At 42.1% G+C, this 17,256-nt stretch overlaps 1 protein-coding gene across 1 annotated transcript in view; it reads right to left on the bottom strand.

Moving 5' to 3' along the window:
• GTF2E2 (general transcription factor IIE subunit 2) overlaps positions 1–13,029 on the bottom strand; it is a 91,337-nt gene extending 78,308 nt beyond the window's left edge. Inside the window, exons 1-2 of the mRNA XM_055295883.2 lie at positions 12,648–13,029; positions 8,031–8,200 (exon numbers count right to left, since the gene is read on the bottom strand). Coding sequence (XP_055151858.1) covers positions 8,031–8,196 — 166 coding nt within the window. The 5' untranslated portion in view covers positions 8,197–8,200; positions 12,648–13,029. The remainder of the gene's footprint in view (positions 1–8,030; positions 8,201–12,647) is intronic.
• Between the last annotated feature and the right edge of the window lie 4,227 nt (positions 13,030–17,256).

Raw genomic sequence — 17,256 nt, forward strand, 5'->3', positions numbered from 1 at the left:
AACCAATCCATGTAGACAAAAAATAGTGTGTTGGTAACAAAAAGGCTATTTAAAATGTGTTTCTAAGTCCAAAGTAAAATACTTCCACTTATATATATAAAGTCCCTATTTATTAAAAAGTAATATTTTCTAATTTACTGAAAAACAACTTATATAAATATATAATGACTTGAGTTTTATGTAGGATTAGTATGAAAAAGTCTCGATCGAGACCATGGTGAAACCCCGTCTCTACTAAAAATACAAAAAATTAGCTGGGCGTGGTGGCGGGCGCCTGTAGTCCCAGCTACTCGGAGAGGCTGAGGCAGGAGAATGGCGTGAACCCAGGAGGCGGAGCTTGCAGTGAGCCGAGATCGCGCCACTGCACTCCAGCCTGGGTGACAGAGCCAGACTCCGTCTCCAAAAAAAAGAAAAAGTCTCAAAATAATCAAAAATGCCACAAGTATATTTGCATAAAATTCTCACAAAACTTACTGCTTAGTTAGAAATGCATGATACAGGAAAGGCCTAGTCTATTTTCAGACTAAAACTTACTACTACACCCCTTCATTTCCTGAGTTTGTTCTTTCATTTCACCTCTCTTATTTATACTCTCAAGGGCTAAGATAACCAAGGCAGAAAGACTGCCCCCCACTTCCAAAAAAAAGGTCAAAAGATAGGGCCACTCAACACCTGTTGAGAAATATGGCAGTTTTATTTCTTGGAATTCCAAGGGCTATACAGATATTTTATGACCCTAACACTATTTTGCTATCACCCATAAGCAAACAAAAGCATGCTCTTAACCACTATACTACCCCTAAGTCAGAAATGCCACTCCTGGAAATGTATCCTTAGCACTTAGTTCAAATGTAAAAGCTCAAGGTACAAGGATTTTTTACAACAGCATTACTCAAAATAACAAAAAATTGAAAATAACTAAGACTTTAACTAAATGTGGCACATCAACTTAATGAATTATTAAAAAGCAACTGAAGGCCAGGCACAGTGGCTCATGCCTGTAATCCCAGCACTTTGGGAGGCCAAGGCGGACGGATCACAAGGTCAGGAGCTCGAGACCAGCCTGGCCAAGATGGTGAAACCCCGTCTATACCAAAAATACAAAAGTTAGCCAGGCACAGTGGCAGGCACCTATAACCCCAGCTACTCAGGAGGCTGAGGCAGGAGAATTGCTTGAACCCAGGAGGCAGAGGTTGCAGTGAGCTGAGATCATGCCAATGCACTCTCTAGCCTGGGTGACAGAGCAAGACTCCGTCTCAAAAAAAAAAAAAAAAAAAAAAAAAAAGGCAACCGAAAATTCTGGCAAGGTAGAAAAGTATTTAAAGTAAAAAATAAATTCAGCATATAAAAGTTTTAATAAAATTATTGATATTATAAATTAATATACATATGAGTAAGGTTTGAAAACAAATATGGAGAATTAGAATAGCTGGTATATTAAGAGGGCTGTGGGGACAAAAAAAGCACTAGGTATTATAAAAGACTTTTTTTTAATCTCTATTACTGATGGAATTTTTTGTGTGCAATAAATAACTGTGTGGTGAAGAGAGGAAATCTGTTATTTTCAATTTAAAGAATATTGACAGGGCACGGTGGCTGACGCCTGCAATCCTAGTACTTTGGGAGGCCGAGGCAGGTGGATCACCTGAGGTCAGGAGTTCGAGACCAGCCTGAAACCCCATCTCTACTAAAAATACAAAAAAATTAGCCAGACACAGGGATGGGGCCCCTGTAATCCCAGCTACTTAGGAGGCTGAGGCAGGAGAATCACTTGAACCTGGGAGGCAGAGGTTGCAGTGAGCTGAGATTATGCCATCGCACTCCAGCCTGAACAACAAGAGTGAAACTCCGTCTCAAACAAAAGAATCTTAACTGCTGGTCTGAAATAACTCTTCCACAAAGTATTTTTTATATTTATTCTCACATCAGAAACAAACACAAATAATATAACCAACTTTAAAAGGATTTGTGAAGCTTGGGTATGTAAAATACTTTGGAAACCAGGAACTGAGCACTGTTAAAACCATATACATTTTCACGAATGTTGGATTCTTGGCAATAGATGGGAAGTATACAAGTCCTTTAATAATCAGATTTTTTAACAGTGTACGTTACTAACTTTCTCCCCCACCCTATCTTGTAATTTATTTAGTCATCTAACAAATATTTACTGAGTGCTTACTACATGTCAGCAATTAGGCCAGATACTGAGGGCAGAGTGGCAAACAAGGAACCACGTCACTACAATGGAGCACATTGGGAGCTCTGTCAAAAAGAGTGAGTGCTATGGGAACTCAAAGGTTATACAGTGAATTCACACTGAAGAATGAGAATAATATGACTTTTAAGCTGAAACTTAAAAGAACAGGACAGAACCAAAAGAGGGTAGGAGGTAAGAAAGAATATTCCAGGAAGAAGAAATAATATGAATAAAAGCCAAGAAGCAAGAGAGAATAAAGCATGTTGGAGGAGCTACAAGTCAGTATCACCAGGACAGAGTACAAGGAGAACAGTATGATACCACACCTAAGAGATAATTAGAGGCCAGATGAGACAAGCACGTAGGCTGCAGTAAAACATGGGCTTTATCTGAAAAACAATAACGATCACTTGAGCTGAAAGCAACATGATCTAATGAGAAAAATCGCTGCTGTATGAAGAATGAACACGAAAGCAGCTAAACCAGGAGACCTGGTCAATAGCTAATCTAGCAATCCAATGACCGTGGCCTGAACTAGAGTGGCATGGTAGCCTTTAGTGTTTACACCCAGTATTTCCAGCTCTCTTCATTAAGGAAAGCATTCACTTCGGAGCCCCCTACGGCTGGGAAAATAACTCTGGCCAAATGAGTGACTTGTGACTAACTCTGGCCGATGAGCTGTGAGAGGATGTGACATGTGTCACCTCCAGGCCATAGCACTTAACTGCTAGTGCAAGCTCTTCCAGAGTTAGTTTTCCTGCTAGCACAGAACTCACAAACATTTGAGCTTCCAGCTGCTCTGTCAGCCTGGGTCCTTGAGTGACTATAACTAGCTAAGACTCCTGCCAATCCATGATAAACATGTAGTATGAGGGAGAAACAAGCTTCTGTTGTTTTAAGAAACTGAGATTTTTGGGATTGTTACCACAACACAGTTTATCCTACCTTGACTGTTAGGGAAAACCCTGGCCAACCAAAGAGAAGTAAAACCCTACAAGGGCTCTTCCTGCTGTTGCATGGGATCTGTTTGTGAGGAAGATGAAATTCGCTACCCAATACCTGTAGCCTAAACTACAAAATGCAAAGACATTCTTGAGCAGGTCAAAGGCTCAAGTTGCTTAAGCCTAAGAGTGGCTGTGTTAATGTTTAAAAGAGTTTTTACATTTTTGTTTACGATGAGTTAATTCTATGTAAATTTCACTGGAATGACAAATAAACCTAATATATATTATAAGAATGACAGGCCTACTTTGATTTTTAAAAAAGCTTTGCTTCAAAATCAGTTATAAAACAGCTTATAGGATGTGTAAAAAATTAACATCAATAAAAATAATTGCTACAATTTGAAGTAGCTAAATAATTTCAGCTGTGAATTAAGTTCCACTGACATTGTTTAAAATAATGTAAGAGTAAACTAAACCCAAAGCAAGCAGAAGGAAGGAAATAATAAATACTGATGTGGAAATAAACAAACAAAAAAACCAAAACAGAAAAGCCAATGAAACCAAAGGTTGGTTCTTTGAAAAAAATCAACAAAATTGATGAACCTTTAGTAGACTGATGAACAAAAAAAGGGAGAAAATACAAATTATTAAAATCAAAAATGAAAGAGGGTACTGGGTGCAGCGGCTCAGGCCTGTAATCCCAGCACTTTGGGAAGCTGAGGCAGGCGGATCACCTGAGGTCAGGAGCTCAGGACTAGCCTGGCCAACATGGCAAAACCCCATCTCTACTAAAAATACAAAAATTAGCCGAGCGTGGTGGTACACACCTGTAATCCCAGCTACTCTGGAGGCTGAGACAAGAGAATCACTTGAACCTGGGAGGCAGAGGTTGCAGTGAGCCGAGATCACATCACTGCACTCCAGCCTGGGTGACAGAGCAAGACTGGTCTCAAAAAAAATGAGAGGGGATATCACTACTGACTTTATAGATATCAAAAGGATTATAAGGGAATACTTTGAAAAACCTCAGACAACGTAAATGATTAAATGAATAAACTCCTAAAAAGCCACGAAGTACCAAAACTAACTCAAAAAGAAATAGAAAATCTGAGCAAACTGAAAAGAAAAAATTCTTACGTAGAGCTTTCCACAAAGGAAAGCTGAAGCCCAAATGGCTTCACCAGTGAATTCTATCAAACATTTTAAAAAATAATAACAAAGTTTCACAAACTCTTTCAGAAAATAGGTGAAAAGGGAGCACTTCACAAATCGTTTAAGGAGGCCAGAATTACCGAGAGGCACCACAGAAAAACAAAACTACAGATCAAGTCCCTCAGGAATAGAGATGCAAAAATCCTCACTGAAATACCAGCAAATTGAATACCACAACAAATAAAAATGATTATACACCATAACCAAGTAGGATTTATTTCAGGAAGAAATGCAAGGTTGTTTGAACATCTAAATATCAATTAATGTTAATATATCATATGAATAGACTGAAAGGTGAGAGCACGCTCATCTCATTAGATACAGAAAAAGCATCAGACAACATCCAGTACCCATTTATGACTAAAAACTCTCAGTCAGATGCAGTAGCTTATGCCTATAATCCCAGCACTTTGGGAGGCTAAGGGGGATGGATCCCTTGAAGCGGGGAGTTTGAGACCCACCTGGGCAACAAAGTAAACCCCATCTCTACCAAAAAAAAAAAAAAAAGTTTTAATTAGCCAAATGTGGTGGGCATGTGCTTGTAGTCTCAGGTACTCGGGAGGCTGAGGCTTGCTTGAGCCGGGGAGTTTCGAGGCTGCAATGAGTCATGATCACGCCCGAACTCCAGCCTGGGCGACAGAGTAAGACCCTGTCTCAAAAGAAAACAAAAGGCCGGGCGCAGTGGCTCACGCCTGTAATCCCAGCACTTTGGGAGGCCAAGGCGGGTGGATCACGAGGTCAGGATATCAAGACCATCCTGGCTAACAGTGTAACCCCATCTCTACTAAAAATACAAAAAAATTAGCCGGGCATGGTGGTGGGCACCTGTAGTCCCAGCAACTTGGGAGGCTGAGGCAGGAGAATGGCATGAACCTGGGAGGCGGAGCTTGCAGTAAGCTGAGATTGCGCCACTGCACTCCAGCCTGGGCAACAGAGCAAGACTCCGTCTCAAAAAAAAAAAAACAAAACAAAACAAAACAAAAAAAACCACCTCTCAACAAACTAGAAATAGAGGGGAACTTCGTCAACTGGAAAGGGCATGTACAAAAACCTGCAGTAATATCATGTATAAGAGTGAAAAACTGAATGCTTTGCCCCTAAGATCAGGAACAAGGCAAAGGTAGCTACTTTTACTATTCAATGTACAGCCAGTCCAGACAGGCAAAATAAATAAAAATAAAAAAGTTCACACTAGAAAGAAAGAAAGAAAACTGTTCTTATTCACAGATGACATAATCTTGACATAGAAAATCCTAGGGAAACCACACAAAAAACTACGAGAAATAAAAAACAAGTTCAGTCAGGTTACAGAATACAAGATCAATGTATAAAAAAAACTCGTTTCTATATACTAGCAATGAACAAGTCAAAAAAAAATCAAAGAAAACAATTTCATTCATAAGTGAAATTGAATCAGAATAAAACAACCGCTGGGTGTAATGGCTCACGCCTATAATCCCAACACTCTGGGAGGCTGAGGTAGGAAGATTGCTTGAGTCCAGGAGTTTGAGACCAGCCTGGGCAACAGAGCAAGATCCTGTCCCTACAAAAAATTTGTAAAAAGCCATCCATTCATTGACTGGAAGATCTAATATTGTTAAGATGGCAGTTCTTCCCCAAATTGATTTATAGATTCAATTCAATCCCTGTGGAAATCCCAGCAGGCTTTTTTGTAAATGTTGATAGATTGATCCTAAAATTTATACAGAAAAACCAAAACAGCTTTTGAAATAAAAAAGAACAAAGTTGAAGGACTTACATTTCTCAGTCTCAAACCTTAATTACAATGCTACAGCACTCAAGAGAAATGATACTGGCATAAAGATACACACAGAAGTCAATGGAACCAAATTGAGACTCCAGAAATAAACTCTTTGATTTATGGTCTACTAATATTCAACAAGGGTGCAATACAATTCAACAGAGGAAAAGATCATCATTTCAAAAAATGATGCTGGGACAACTCCATAAGAACACGCAAAAAGATAAATTTTGACCCTTATGCTAACCCATATACAAAAATCAACTCAAACATACCACAGACCTAAATGCAGGAGCTAAAACTACAAAACTCTTAGAGGAAAACACAGAAAAAAATTTTCATGACCTGTGTCAGGCAAAGATTTCTTAGATATGACACCAAGAATACAAATGATAAAAGACAAAAACTGGTAAGTTGGACTTCATCAAAATTAAAAACTTTTGTACATACAAAGACACTATTAAGAAGATGAAATGTGGCTCACGCTTATAATCCCAGCACTTTGGGAGGCCGAGGCGGGCGGATCACGAGGTCAGCAGATCGAGACCACGGTGAAACCCTGTCTCTACTAAAAATACAAAAAATTAGCCGGGCGTGGTGGCGGGCGCCTGTAGTCCCAGCTACTCGGAGAGGCTGAGGCAGGAGAATGGCGTGAACCCGGGAGGCGGAAGTTGCAGTGAGCCGAGATTGTGCCACTGCACTCCAGCCTGGGCGACAGAGCGAGACTCCGTCTCAAAAAAAAAAAAAAAAAAGAAGATGAAATGACAAGCACTTGCTTGGAGAAAATATTATCAGATCAAAGAATGGTAGCCAGAATATATAAAGAATTATTAAATCAATACAAAAAGGAACTATATCTCAGTTTTTTTTTATGGGCAAAAAAATTTGAATAGACATTTCACCAAGGAATATACATGAATAGTCAATAAGCACATGAAACAATGTTCAACATCATTACTCATTAAGGAAATGCATATTAAAGCCACAATGATAGCACTTCACAACTATAGAAATGGCTATGATTAAAAAAAAAAAAAAACAAAGAATTTCAAGCGTTAGCAAGGATGAGAAAAAACTGGAACCCTGATACATTGCTGGAGAAAATGTAAAATGGTACAGCTATTTTAGCAGTTTCTTAACAAGTTAAATATATATTTGACATATGACCCAGAAATCTACTCCTAGGTCTCTATCCAAAAGAGATAAAAAGATATGTCTACACAAAGACTTGTACATGAATATTCATAGCAACACTATTCAAAACAGCCAAAAAGTGAAAATAATCCAAATAACCGTTAATTGGTGAATGGATAAACAAACTGTGGTACATATATCCATACTATGGAATACTCTTTAGCAATAAAAATGGAATGAAGTACTGATACATACTACATCGATGGAACACAAAAATATGCCAAGTGAAAAAAAAAACACACAAAAGACCACTTACTGTACAATTTCATTTATAGGAACTATCCAGAAAAGGTAAATATACAGAGACAGAAAGCAGACTATTGGTTTTCCGGGGCAGGTATGGGAAAAGTCACTGCAAATGGGCACATCAGATCTGTTGGGGATGGAAATGTTCTAAAATTGGACTGTAATAACAGCTGCAAAATTCTGTAAATTTACCAAACATCTTTGAACTGTACAATTACAATGAATGAACTGCATGGTATGTAAATTAAACCTCAATAAAGTTTTTTTAAAGAGGTAATAACCTAAATTTTAACTACAGCACAAGACTATTAACATCCTAAGAGCTTAAATTCTCTTATTGTCCCATCCTTTATATTCAACAAAGTGCCTATCAACATGAGTGCTGAACTGAAAAATGAACTAGCCATAACTAAATGGTTTCCTCCTGAATAATCTGAATAAAAACCAAACAGTCCTAAACAATTTTACTAACCAGAATTTTGTTTAGAGCCTGAAGATCCTCCATGTTCTACCTTTGTTTTCTTCTTCTTTGACGATGATGATGACGACTCAGAAGATGCTGAACGTTTTTCTACTACAGGAGTGGAAAGAGCTCGTTTTCTGAACAGCTCCCTTTCTCTCAACAGGCTTGGATCCATAATGCTACAAAGGAAAAATGTGTCTTTAATACAAATTCAAGTCACTCAAACCTGCACTCCAAATCCATAGATCTCAACAAGCTACTTCCCAAACAAAATTACCTTTTATTATTAGTTCTCTAGCACTTGTATTTATTCACTTATTCATGTACTCAAGAAATATTTCATTAGTGCTTATTACATGCCAAGCACTGTACTAGCCATTATAGGAAAAAAAGAGGCCAGGCATAGTGGCCGAAGCACTTTGGGAGGCCCAGGGCAGACTGCCTGAGCCCAGGAGTTGGAGACCAGCCTGGACAACATGGTAATACCTCATGTCTACAAAAAAATACAAAAAATTAGGTAGGCATGGTGATGTGTGCTTACAGTCCCAGCTACTCGGGAGGCGGAAGTGGGAGTATCACTTGAGCCTGGGAGGTCAAGGCTGCAGTGAGGTGTGATAACGCCACTGCACTCTAGCCTGGGTGACAGACCAAGACCCTTGCTCAAAAAAAAAAAAAAAAAAAAAGAAAGAAAGAAAAGAAACAGAATTATTCCCTAAAGCTCCAGAACTATGCTATCCAATATATTAGCCACTAGCCACATGTCCCTATTAAACACGTGAAATGTGGCTAGTTAAAATTGAGATGGACTTTCAAGTGTAAAAACACACAAGATTTCAAAGATCTAGTATAAAGAAAAAAACTAATTACTAACGAGATATTTTACATTAATTACCTGTTGAAGTGATAGTATTTTGAATATACTGGGTTAAATAAAATGTTAAAATTAATTTCACCAATTTCTCTTTTAAAATATGGCTATTAAAAAAAATTAAGAGACAGTGTCTCACTGTGTTGCCCAGGCTGGAGTACAGTGGTGTGATCACAGCTCAGTGTAGCCTTGAACTCCTGGGCTCAAGCAATCCTCCCACCTCAGCCTCCTGACTAGCTAGTACTACAGGTACACGCCACCACACACAGTTGATTTTTTTAAAAACTTTTTAGAGACAAGGTCTTGCTATGTTGCCCAGGCTAGTCTTGAACTCCTGGCCTCAAGCAATCCTCCTACCTCAGTCTCCCAAAGCACTAGGATTACAAACATAAGCCACTGCACCCACCCTAGAATATTTTTAATTACACGTGTGGCTCACAGGCTCACACTTCCCACTCCCATTATATTTCTATTGGACAACATTGCTATAGAAACAACATGAGGACTACAGGGCAGAAATTAGAAGAAGGTGGATTTAGGCTCACTGCAAAAAAAGAGAACCATCAGAACTGCTTATAAATAAAATGGCATATTTTTAAAACTGGTGAACTCTCAATTATTAAGTGATGAAGAGGCTGAATTGTTATACTATTTGTTAGAAATGTCTACAGAGAGCCAGGCACAGTGGCTCATGTCTGTAATCCCAGGACTTGGGGAGGCTGAGGTGGGTGGATCACTTGAGGTCAGGAGTTCGAGACCAGCCTGGGCAACATAGTGAAACTCTATCTTTACAAAAATTACAAAAATTAGCCGGTCATGGTGACACACACGTGTAGTCCCGGCTACTTAGAAGGCTGAGACATGAGAATTGTTTGAGTCCAGCAGAGGTTGCAGTAAGCTGAGATCCCGCCAATGCACTGCAGCCTGGGTGATACAGCAACACTCTGTCTCAAAAAAAAAAAAAAAAAAAAAAAAAGTCTACAGAAAATTTCCAATTTGGAGGGAGGTGGTTTGAGGCAACTTCTGTGTTGTGGTGGTTGTTTGTCTAGTTCTAAAATTACAACTCAAAGCAATTTCACTACAACCAGGGAAGCTACAGGTCAACCAACAAGAATTCTAAACACTCCTCTCTTCTGAACTCTGCTAGAACCCTACAGAGGGTCTATGAAGACCTCAAGCTAACTATATAAATGAACTTGACACTGTTAAGACTAGTGTCAGCTGGGAGGAAAAAGACTCATACTTTGAAAGCTTTTAAGCACAGACAGTTCAATAAATATTTGTTAAATGAACAACACATGCAACAACATCTTTAAATTGCTCTAGTCCCATTATTACTGGTTTCACAAGCCTTTACTAAGTATCTTCTGTTTGTGAGGCGCTGTGCTCTAAGCTTTGAAAGGTTACAGAGGATAAATCCTTGTCTGCATGCTGCTTAGATTTGAGAAAATGGAAGTACTGAGCTAAAAATTTTAAATAGAAGCATTGATAAGAAATAATCAGAGTGAATTTCAATTAAGGCGTGAACAATCACTGGACAGTCAATCAAAAACCTGCCTTCTCTCAGTTTCAATTTTTTTTTTTTTGAGACAGAGTCTCGCTCTGCCACTCAGGCTGGAGTGCAGTGGTGCAATCTCGGCTCAATGCAACCTCCGCCTCCTGGACTCAAGCGATTCTCCTGCCTCAGCCTCCCGAGTAGCTGGGACAACAGGCGCGCAGCACCACGCCCCGCCAATTTTTGTATTTTTAGTAGAGACGGGGTTCATTCACCATGTTGGCCAAGTTGGTCTTGAACTCCTGACCTCAAGTGATCCGCCCACCTCAGCCTCCCAAAGTGCTTAGATTACAGGCGTGAGTCACCGCACCCGGCCTCAGTTTCAATTCCTAAAAGCCACCTGGATAGGCAACCCACAAGGCCTCTACATTCAATTTCATAAGCAAAATGAGGACGCTACGAAAGCTGTCCACATCCAGCCCAATTGTAAGAATGAGAAAATGTGTATGTTATTTTTTAAATAGTAAAGTCATAAAAACATGTTATTTCAGTATTACTATTTTGAGTTGGATCTGAAAGAAGAGAATGATTTACCGGGCTGAGGAAAGTAGGAGACAGCCTTGGGAGGAGGGAAAGCGTGGGGCCAAGAAGAAGAAAGGAGAATTGTCAAGTGAGAAGGTGGGGGCAAAAAGCAGATTGTAAATTTCTACAACAGGAAACATTTGTGTCTTCTTATTTCACGTTGCAAAGGCAGGACCTTAATCTGGACTTTTAAAAAATTACTCTAAAAGATTTAAATAGGCCGGGCGCAGTGGCTCACGCCTGTAATCCCAGCACTTTGGGAGGCCGAGGCGGGCGGATCACGAGGTCAGGAGTTCTAGACCAGTCTGGCCAACATGGTGAAACTCTGTCTCCACTAAAAATTTAAAAAATGTGCGGGGCGTGGTGGCGGGTGCCTGTAATCCAACTACTTGGGAGGCTGAGGCAGGAGAATCGCTTGAACCAGGGAGGTGGAGCTTGCAGTGAGCCAAGATCGCGCCACTGCACTCCACCCCGGGCGACAGTGCGAGACTCCGTCTCGGGGAAAAAAAAAAAAAGATGTAAATAAAGCCGTACAGTTTACAACAAACTAAATGCTTACAGTATTTGACCCTCGCAACTCTAGGAGCAAACAGGTATTAGTGTTAATTTCTATTTTAATACGTGAAATCTGAAGTGAAGCGGTCCGGTTAAGGTTGCACAGATGGAAGAGCCAGCGCCAGGACCCAAACCTCCTGACTCCTAACTCAAGTGCTCCTTACACCAGACCTGGAACGCTGGTAAAGGCCTTTAAAACAAAGGCCACCTGTGAGGTTCGGGAACGTTCAAAGGCATCTAGAGCAGAAGGCTTCGCAATGTCTGTCTTTCACCATCACGTGCTCCGCCTAACTTTTCCTCCTTTTTCAAAGACTACTCAAGATATGTACTAAGTTTTAGATCTCTGGTCCCCCCTATGGAGTAAACAGGCTACATCACCACGTCCATTTTACAATTAAACAAAACTATCACAACTCAAGGAGTTGGCTGGTTCCTCCGTGGGCAGACATGGAAAACCCAAAAATTAAACTGAAATCTGCCTCCAAGCCCACGATTCTTGCCACCATTCGACCTCTTTCAACCTTACTACTTCCCGTCTCTTTGGCTTTTTCCCAGCCTCGTTAGTCTCCGTGGCACCTCAGGACCCGGCTATGAAAAGCTGGCTGCTTCGCCCTTAAATGACGGAAGTGGGGAGGTGGGCGAAAAGGGGGCCGCAGCGTTGTTGTGGAAAACGTCTTTAGACTGCAGAAATCAACTACTATCGTTAAAGTTTAGGGATCATCACAAACCAAGTCTCCAAAAGGTAGCCTAGAAAGCAGTCCGCGTATGAGCATCATTTTAAATCACAGCCTTGAGCTGGCTGGACCCCGCAGCTCCTCAAACTCCACACACGGTTCGCTTGGCTACCGCGCCCGTGAACTTGGAGGCTTGGAAGAGGCACAGTCAGGCAGCAGACCGCGAATTTTCCCTCTTTCCAACCCAAAAGTTTGCTGAATGAACCTCCGGCCTAAAGACAATGCTCCGGGGAACGGTTCGCGTGCTGGGTGTTTCGCTTCGAGAACGGCGGCCCCAGCTTCCCGTGGGGTGGAGGTCACGCTCAGCCTCCCAGGAGGCGACGGCACGCCTGGGTCCCCGGGAACAGCAAGCTGGGGCTCCGCGCCCCTCACCCGGCGGCCGCAGCCCCTACCTGAGTGAGCCTTAGGGCAGCCTCGCACGACTCGCCGCCCCCTTCCTGCGCCTCCGCCTCGGCCGGCCGCCCACGCCGGCACTGCACCCTCTTCCTGCTTCTCGTCAGCGCCCCCGCCTGCCCGCACGCACGCCCAGCGCTGACCCGCCAGATTGGGGTCTCGCCACTGGCGGCGGCGGCGGCGGCGGCGGCGGTGGCTGAGGCGGCGACTCGACCCGGGACTCCGCCCGCCACTTCCCGATCGGATGCTAGGAGCTCAGTCCCGGCAGCCACCGCGGCGCCAGGGCAGCCAAGCGAGCGCATGCGTCATTGCGTGCCCCCGCCCCTGGTGCCGCGGGAGCAGAACTATCTAGCTCTGGCGTCCTGGGGCCTCCATGACAACGAGGGAAGGGCTGGGGCGGGGCCGAGGAGGGGACTCAAGCGGGAGGCGGCGCCAAGGAAGATGGAAGGCAGCTTTCTTTACAGACACTTAATTAAAACTGCTACAGCCTGCTCCGGCATGCGCTGGGATGTGGTGAACCCAACCGGCGACGCTATCTTTCAATGGTTATTTTGTGTTTTTTGTCTTTTTCTTATTAGAGACGGGATCTCACTCGGTCGCCCAGGCTGGAGTGCAGTGGCGCGATCTCGGCTGACTGCAACCTCCTCCTCCTGAGCTCAAGCCATTCTCCCACCTCAGCCTCCGGAGTAGCTGGGATCACAGGCGAGTGCCACCCCACGGGCTATTTTTTTGTTATTATTGTTGTTTGTATTAATAGGGTCTCACAATGTTGCCCAGGCTGGTCTCGAACTCCTGAATTTAAGCGATCCGCCCGCCTCATCTTCCCAAAGTGCTGGGATTACAGGCGTGAGCCAGCGCGCCCGGCCTCAACGGTTATTTTGTGAGTTTACCCCAGTGCCACCCCCCAGCACCTGCACACCGAGAACGCGGTTCCAGCTCTTTTACAAGCGAAGAACAGAGGGCCAGGAAGCTAATTAATAAATGACTTGCTCAAGACAGCACAGCTAGCAAAGGTAGCCTGATGTGGGGGCCCAGCCCAGGCTCTTCCCTCCGCCCCTGTGAACTGTCTTAGAAAAGGATTTTGGATTTAGAAGCCAGATAAATGGGTGGAAATAAAGCAGTGAAAAAAATAATTGTCGTTACCTGAACCCTGCAGCGTGGCAGGCCTTTTCTCACTCTTACAACCTAAAGCGGCAGTACAGCCAGTGCTCAGCCATTCTGTGGCTGTCGTTGAAGTACTTAACTACTGGTTACTCTTCAAGTTACTGAAACTGTGGCTCAGTTTTCTCATCGGGGAAATGGGGATAATCATTGTACTACTACAATGAGTTACTTGCATTGGACTGTGGTGAAAATTAAATGAGAAAATACCTAAAATTTTATTCAAAACTTGTAAAAAAGTCAAAAGATCATATTTTGTGACTTTTATTAGTTTCATTCTAGAGAATTTTGTAATAAGCCTACTTGATCATCTGACACCCACAGGAAATGTAACTTTGTTTGAATAACAATTGATTAGGGCCCAGAAGATTTACAAAAGGATGAAATCAAAGATTAATTGGTAGGAAACTGATGAGGTGTAAGGGGAAAAAGGGGCAGGGAATTCAGTGTATATATCTATAAATATATAGATAGATACAATTCCACAACTGAGCAGTTTTATTTCAGCATTCCTTTCCCCAACGATTATATAAATTTCATTTTTCAGAACTGGTAGAAATCCATTTTATGATTCTGCTGGCTCCCTTATTAATGAGTGAGAGACTTATACATATGGACAATGGCTAAACCGCATATGATAATAACACTCTAACTCACATAAGCCAAACCACAACCTCTACAGCAATCAGCTCAAAATGGTCAGGATTTTCTCATGAAGGCTGCCAACGTTTCTATTTTAACCTCTCTGTCCTCAGACACCAGTATCAGCCAGAGAAAGCCAAACATTATTCCCAAACCAATCCTGTTAAGTTTCCTGCTTCAAGTTAGACCACCTCTAGCTTCCCCTGCCAACAACCCTAAATCAGAACACATCAGAAGCATCACTTTTTTCCTCCACTATAAAGCCTCCCCTCTTCCCGATTGCTTTTGAGTCTCTGCCAAACTCAAGTGTTGTCGCTGCCTCCATTGCTATAGCAAGCTCTGAATAGTCTCTGTTCTCACTTGGGAGGTCTACATTTCTTGCATTAAATAAAACTTTGACACATATTCACTATCTCTTCCCTTGAGACTTAGAAATCTGACAATTAGAGAATCTTTACAGAATTAAATCTGCCAGAAAGAAGGTGCTCAATAAATGCTTACAGTTGTAATTTCTTTTTTTTTTTTTTGAGACGGAGTCTCGCTCTGTCGCCCAGGCTGGAGTGCAGTGGCGCAATCTCGGCTCACTGCAAGCTCCGCCTCTGGGGTTCACGCCATTCTCCTGCCTCAGCCTCTCCGAGTAGCTGGGACTACAGGCGCCCGCCACCATGCCCGGCTAATTTTTTTGTATTTTTTTTTTTAGTAGAGACGGAGTTTCACTGTGGTCTCGATCTCCTGACCTCGTGATCCGCTCGCCTCGGCCCCCCAAAGTGCTGGGATTACAAGCGTGAGCCACCGCGCCCGGCCTACAGTTGTAATTTCATGTAAATATCTTGACTCATTTCAGCCAGTTGAAACAGCTATGCTACTGATAATATCAGAATGTACTATCTATAATCCAGACTCTCAAATCTCAATTGCGTCCCCTTTACCCAGAAGTTAGCTCTTGTTATTAATATCATTGAAACCTTCTCATACAAACCCCATCAAACCCTATTACAATACAAACTCCTGCTTATACTGCCTGTTGCATGTGTCTAGGTCTTAACATTGAAAGCAATGGCTTCATTCATTCTGAGGCAGGAGAATAGGGTGTGGAGGCAGAGAACCTAAGGCCAATTCATGCCGACTCCCTAGAAAGAAGTAAATCAAAAGGAAAACCCTAATTTTCCACACCCAAGTAACAAAAGGACCAGAGGCTGCTCCCTTTGCGACCCCTCACCCCCATTTTTCTGCCTGGCAGATGAAAAATTGAAAGTACCTCTGGCTGGCCGCAGTGGCTCATGCCTGTAATCCCAGCACTTTGGGAGGCCGAGGCAGGCAGATCACTTGAGGTCAGGAGTTCAAGACCAGGCTGGCCAACATGGTGAAACTCTGTCTCTACTAAAACATACAAAAATTAGTGTGTGGTGGCAGGTGCCTGTAATCCCAGCTACTCAGGAGGCTGAGGCAGGAGAATCACTTGAACTGGGGAGTCAGAGGTTGCAATGAACCAAGACATGCCACTGCACTCCAGCCTGGGTGACAGAGTGAAATTTCGTCTCAAAAAATTAAATAAAAAATAAAGTACCTCTGATTGGTCCCCTCTCACAACCAATCAGGCTGGTTGCAGACCAAGTCTTCATTTGCATAGGAGTATAGTTTTGTAACTTCACTTTAGCCTCTGATTGGTCACTTTCTGCAACCAATCAGACATTTGCATAGGGTGTAACCTTCTAACTTCACTTCAGCCTCTGATTGGTCCCCTCCTGCAACCAATAAGACTGATAATGGGGCACTGCTTTGTTTACATAAGGTGTACACCAAGTAACCAATGGGAAACCTCTAGAGGGTATTTAAGCGCCAGAAAACTGGGATCTTGAGCCCCTATGCTTGGCCCACTCCCCCTGTGTGTAGTGTACTTTCATTTTCAATAAATCTCTCCTCTTGTTGCTTCATTCTTTCCTTGTTTTATTTGTGTATTTTGTCCAATTCTTTGTTCAAGATGCCAAGACCGGGACACCCTCCACCGGTAACAATTCTAAACACTCTGGGGTAATATCCTGTACCCTGAAGGTACTCCTTAAGTGAAGACAAAAATGGGATCACTGTATGGCTTGTAATTATGTCAGGGGTACTTGTACATGGACACCACACTACAAATGAACTAAAACATAATTCCTTTTGTCTGCTGGTAGTGTAGACTACAATGACCAACTTAATATTGTCCAAACATCACCCAAAATTGGCTTGATTTCAGAGAGTTCAACATTAGGAGTTAAACATAAAGTGTGCATCCTGCCTTCTCTTTCTTATTATATAACCTAGACATCACCTGGGTTCCTTCCGCGGCACCCTCTAGCCAAGGCTTAAGGAGAGGAAGATACCCCACTCTGAGGTGAGAAATACAGCTGTTTATATGTTCTATAATACACACAGTCTCCACCATTCATGTTTAAATAAACCTCCATAATAATTAAAACCACCTACATGTTGGCAGTGTAAGTATTTACAGGCCAGAAGGGTGTGGCTAATGTCAAATTATATGAAGAACTAAGCAACTAATGCAATAGCAATTTATTTCTTACCTCATGAATGCTTGTAATATCCTGCATACTCTTTGGTAGAAAGCGTGGTGGCTCCTTTAGGGAAATATAATTTATATATCTTACAAAACATTATTCTGTTCAGACCTATCTAACCCTTCTCACCCCCACCTCCAAAAAGTAACTCAGTATAACCATAGGTTTAATTCCAATTTGGTAGATTAATTTGCTGTTGTATTTGCTTGTGGTAAAATATATATTATATATATATATATAACATAAA

The sequence above is a fragment of the Symphalangus syndactylus genome, chromosome 10 (assembly GCF_028878055.3).
Source record: "Symphalangus syndactylus isolate Jambi chromosome 10, NHGRI_mSymSyn1-v2.1_pri, whole genome shotgun sequence".
Lineage (NCBI taxonomy): Eukaryota > Metazoa > Chordata > Mammalia > Primates > Hylobatidae > Symphalangus > Symphalangus syndactylus.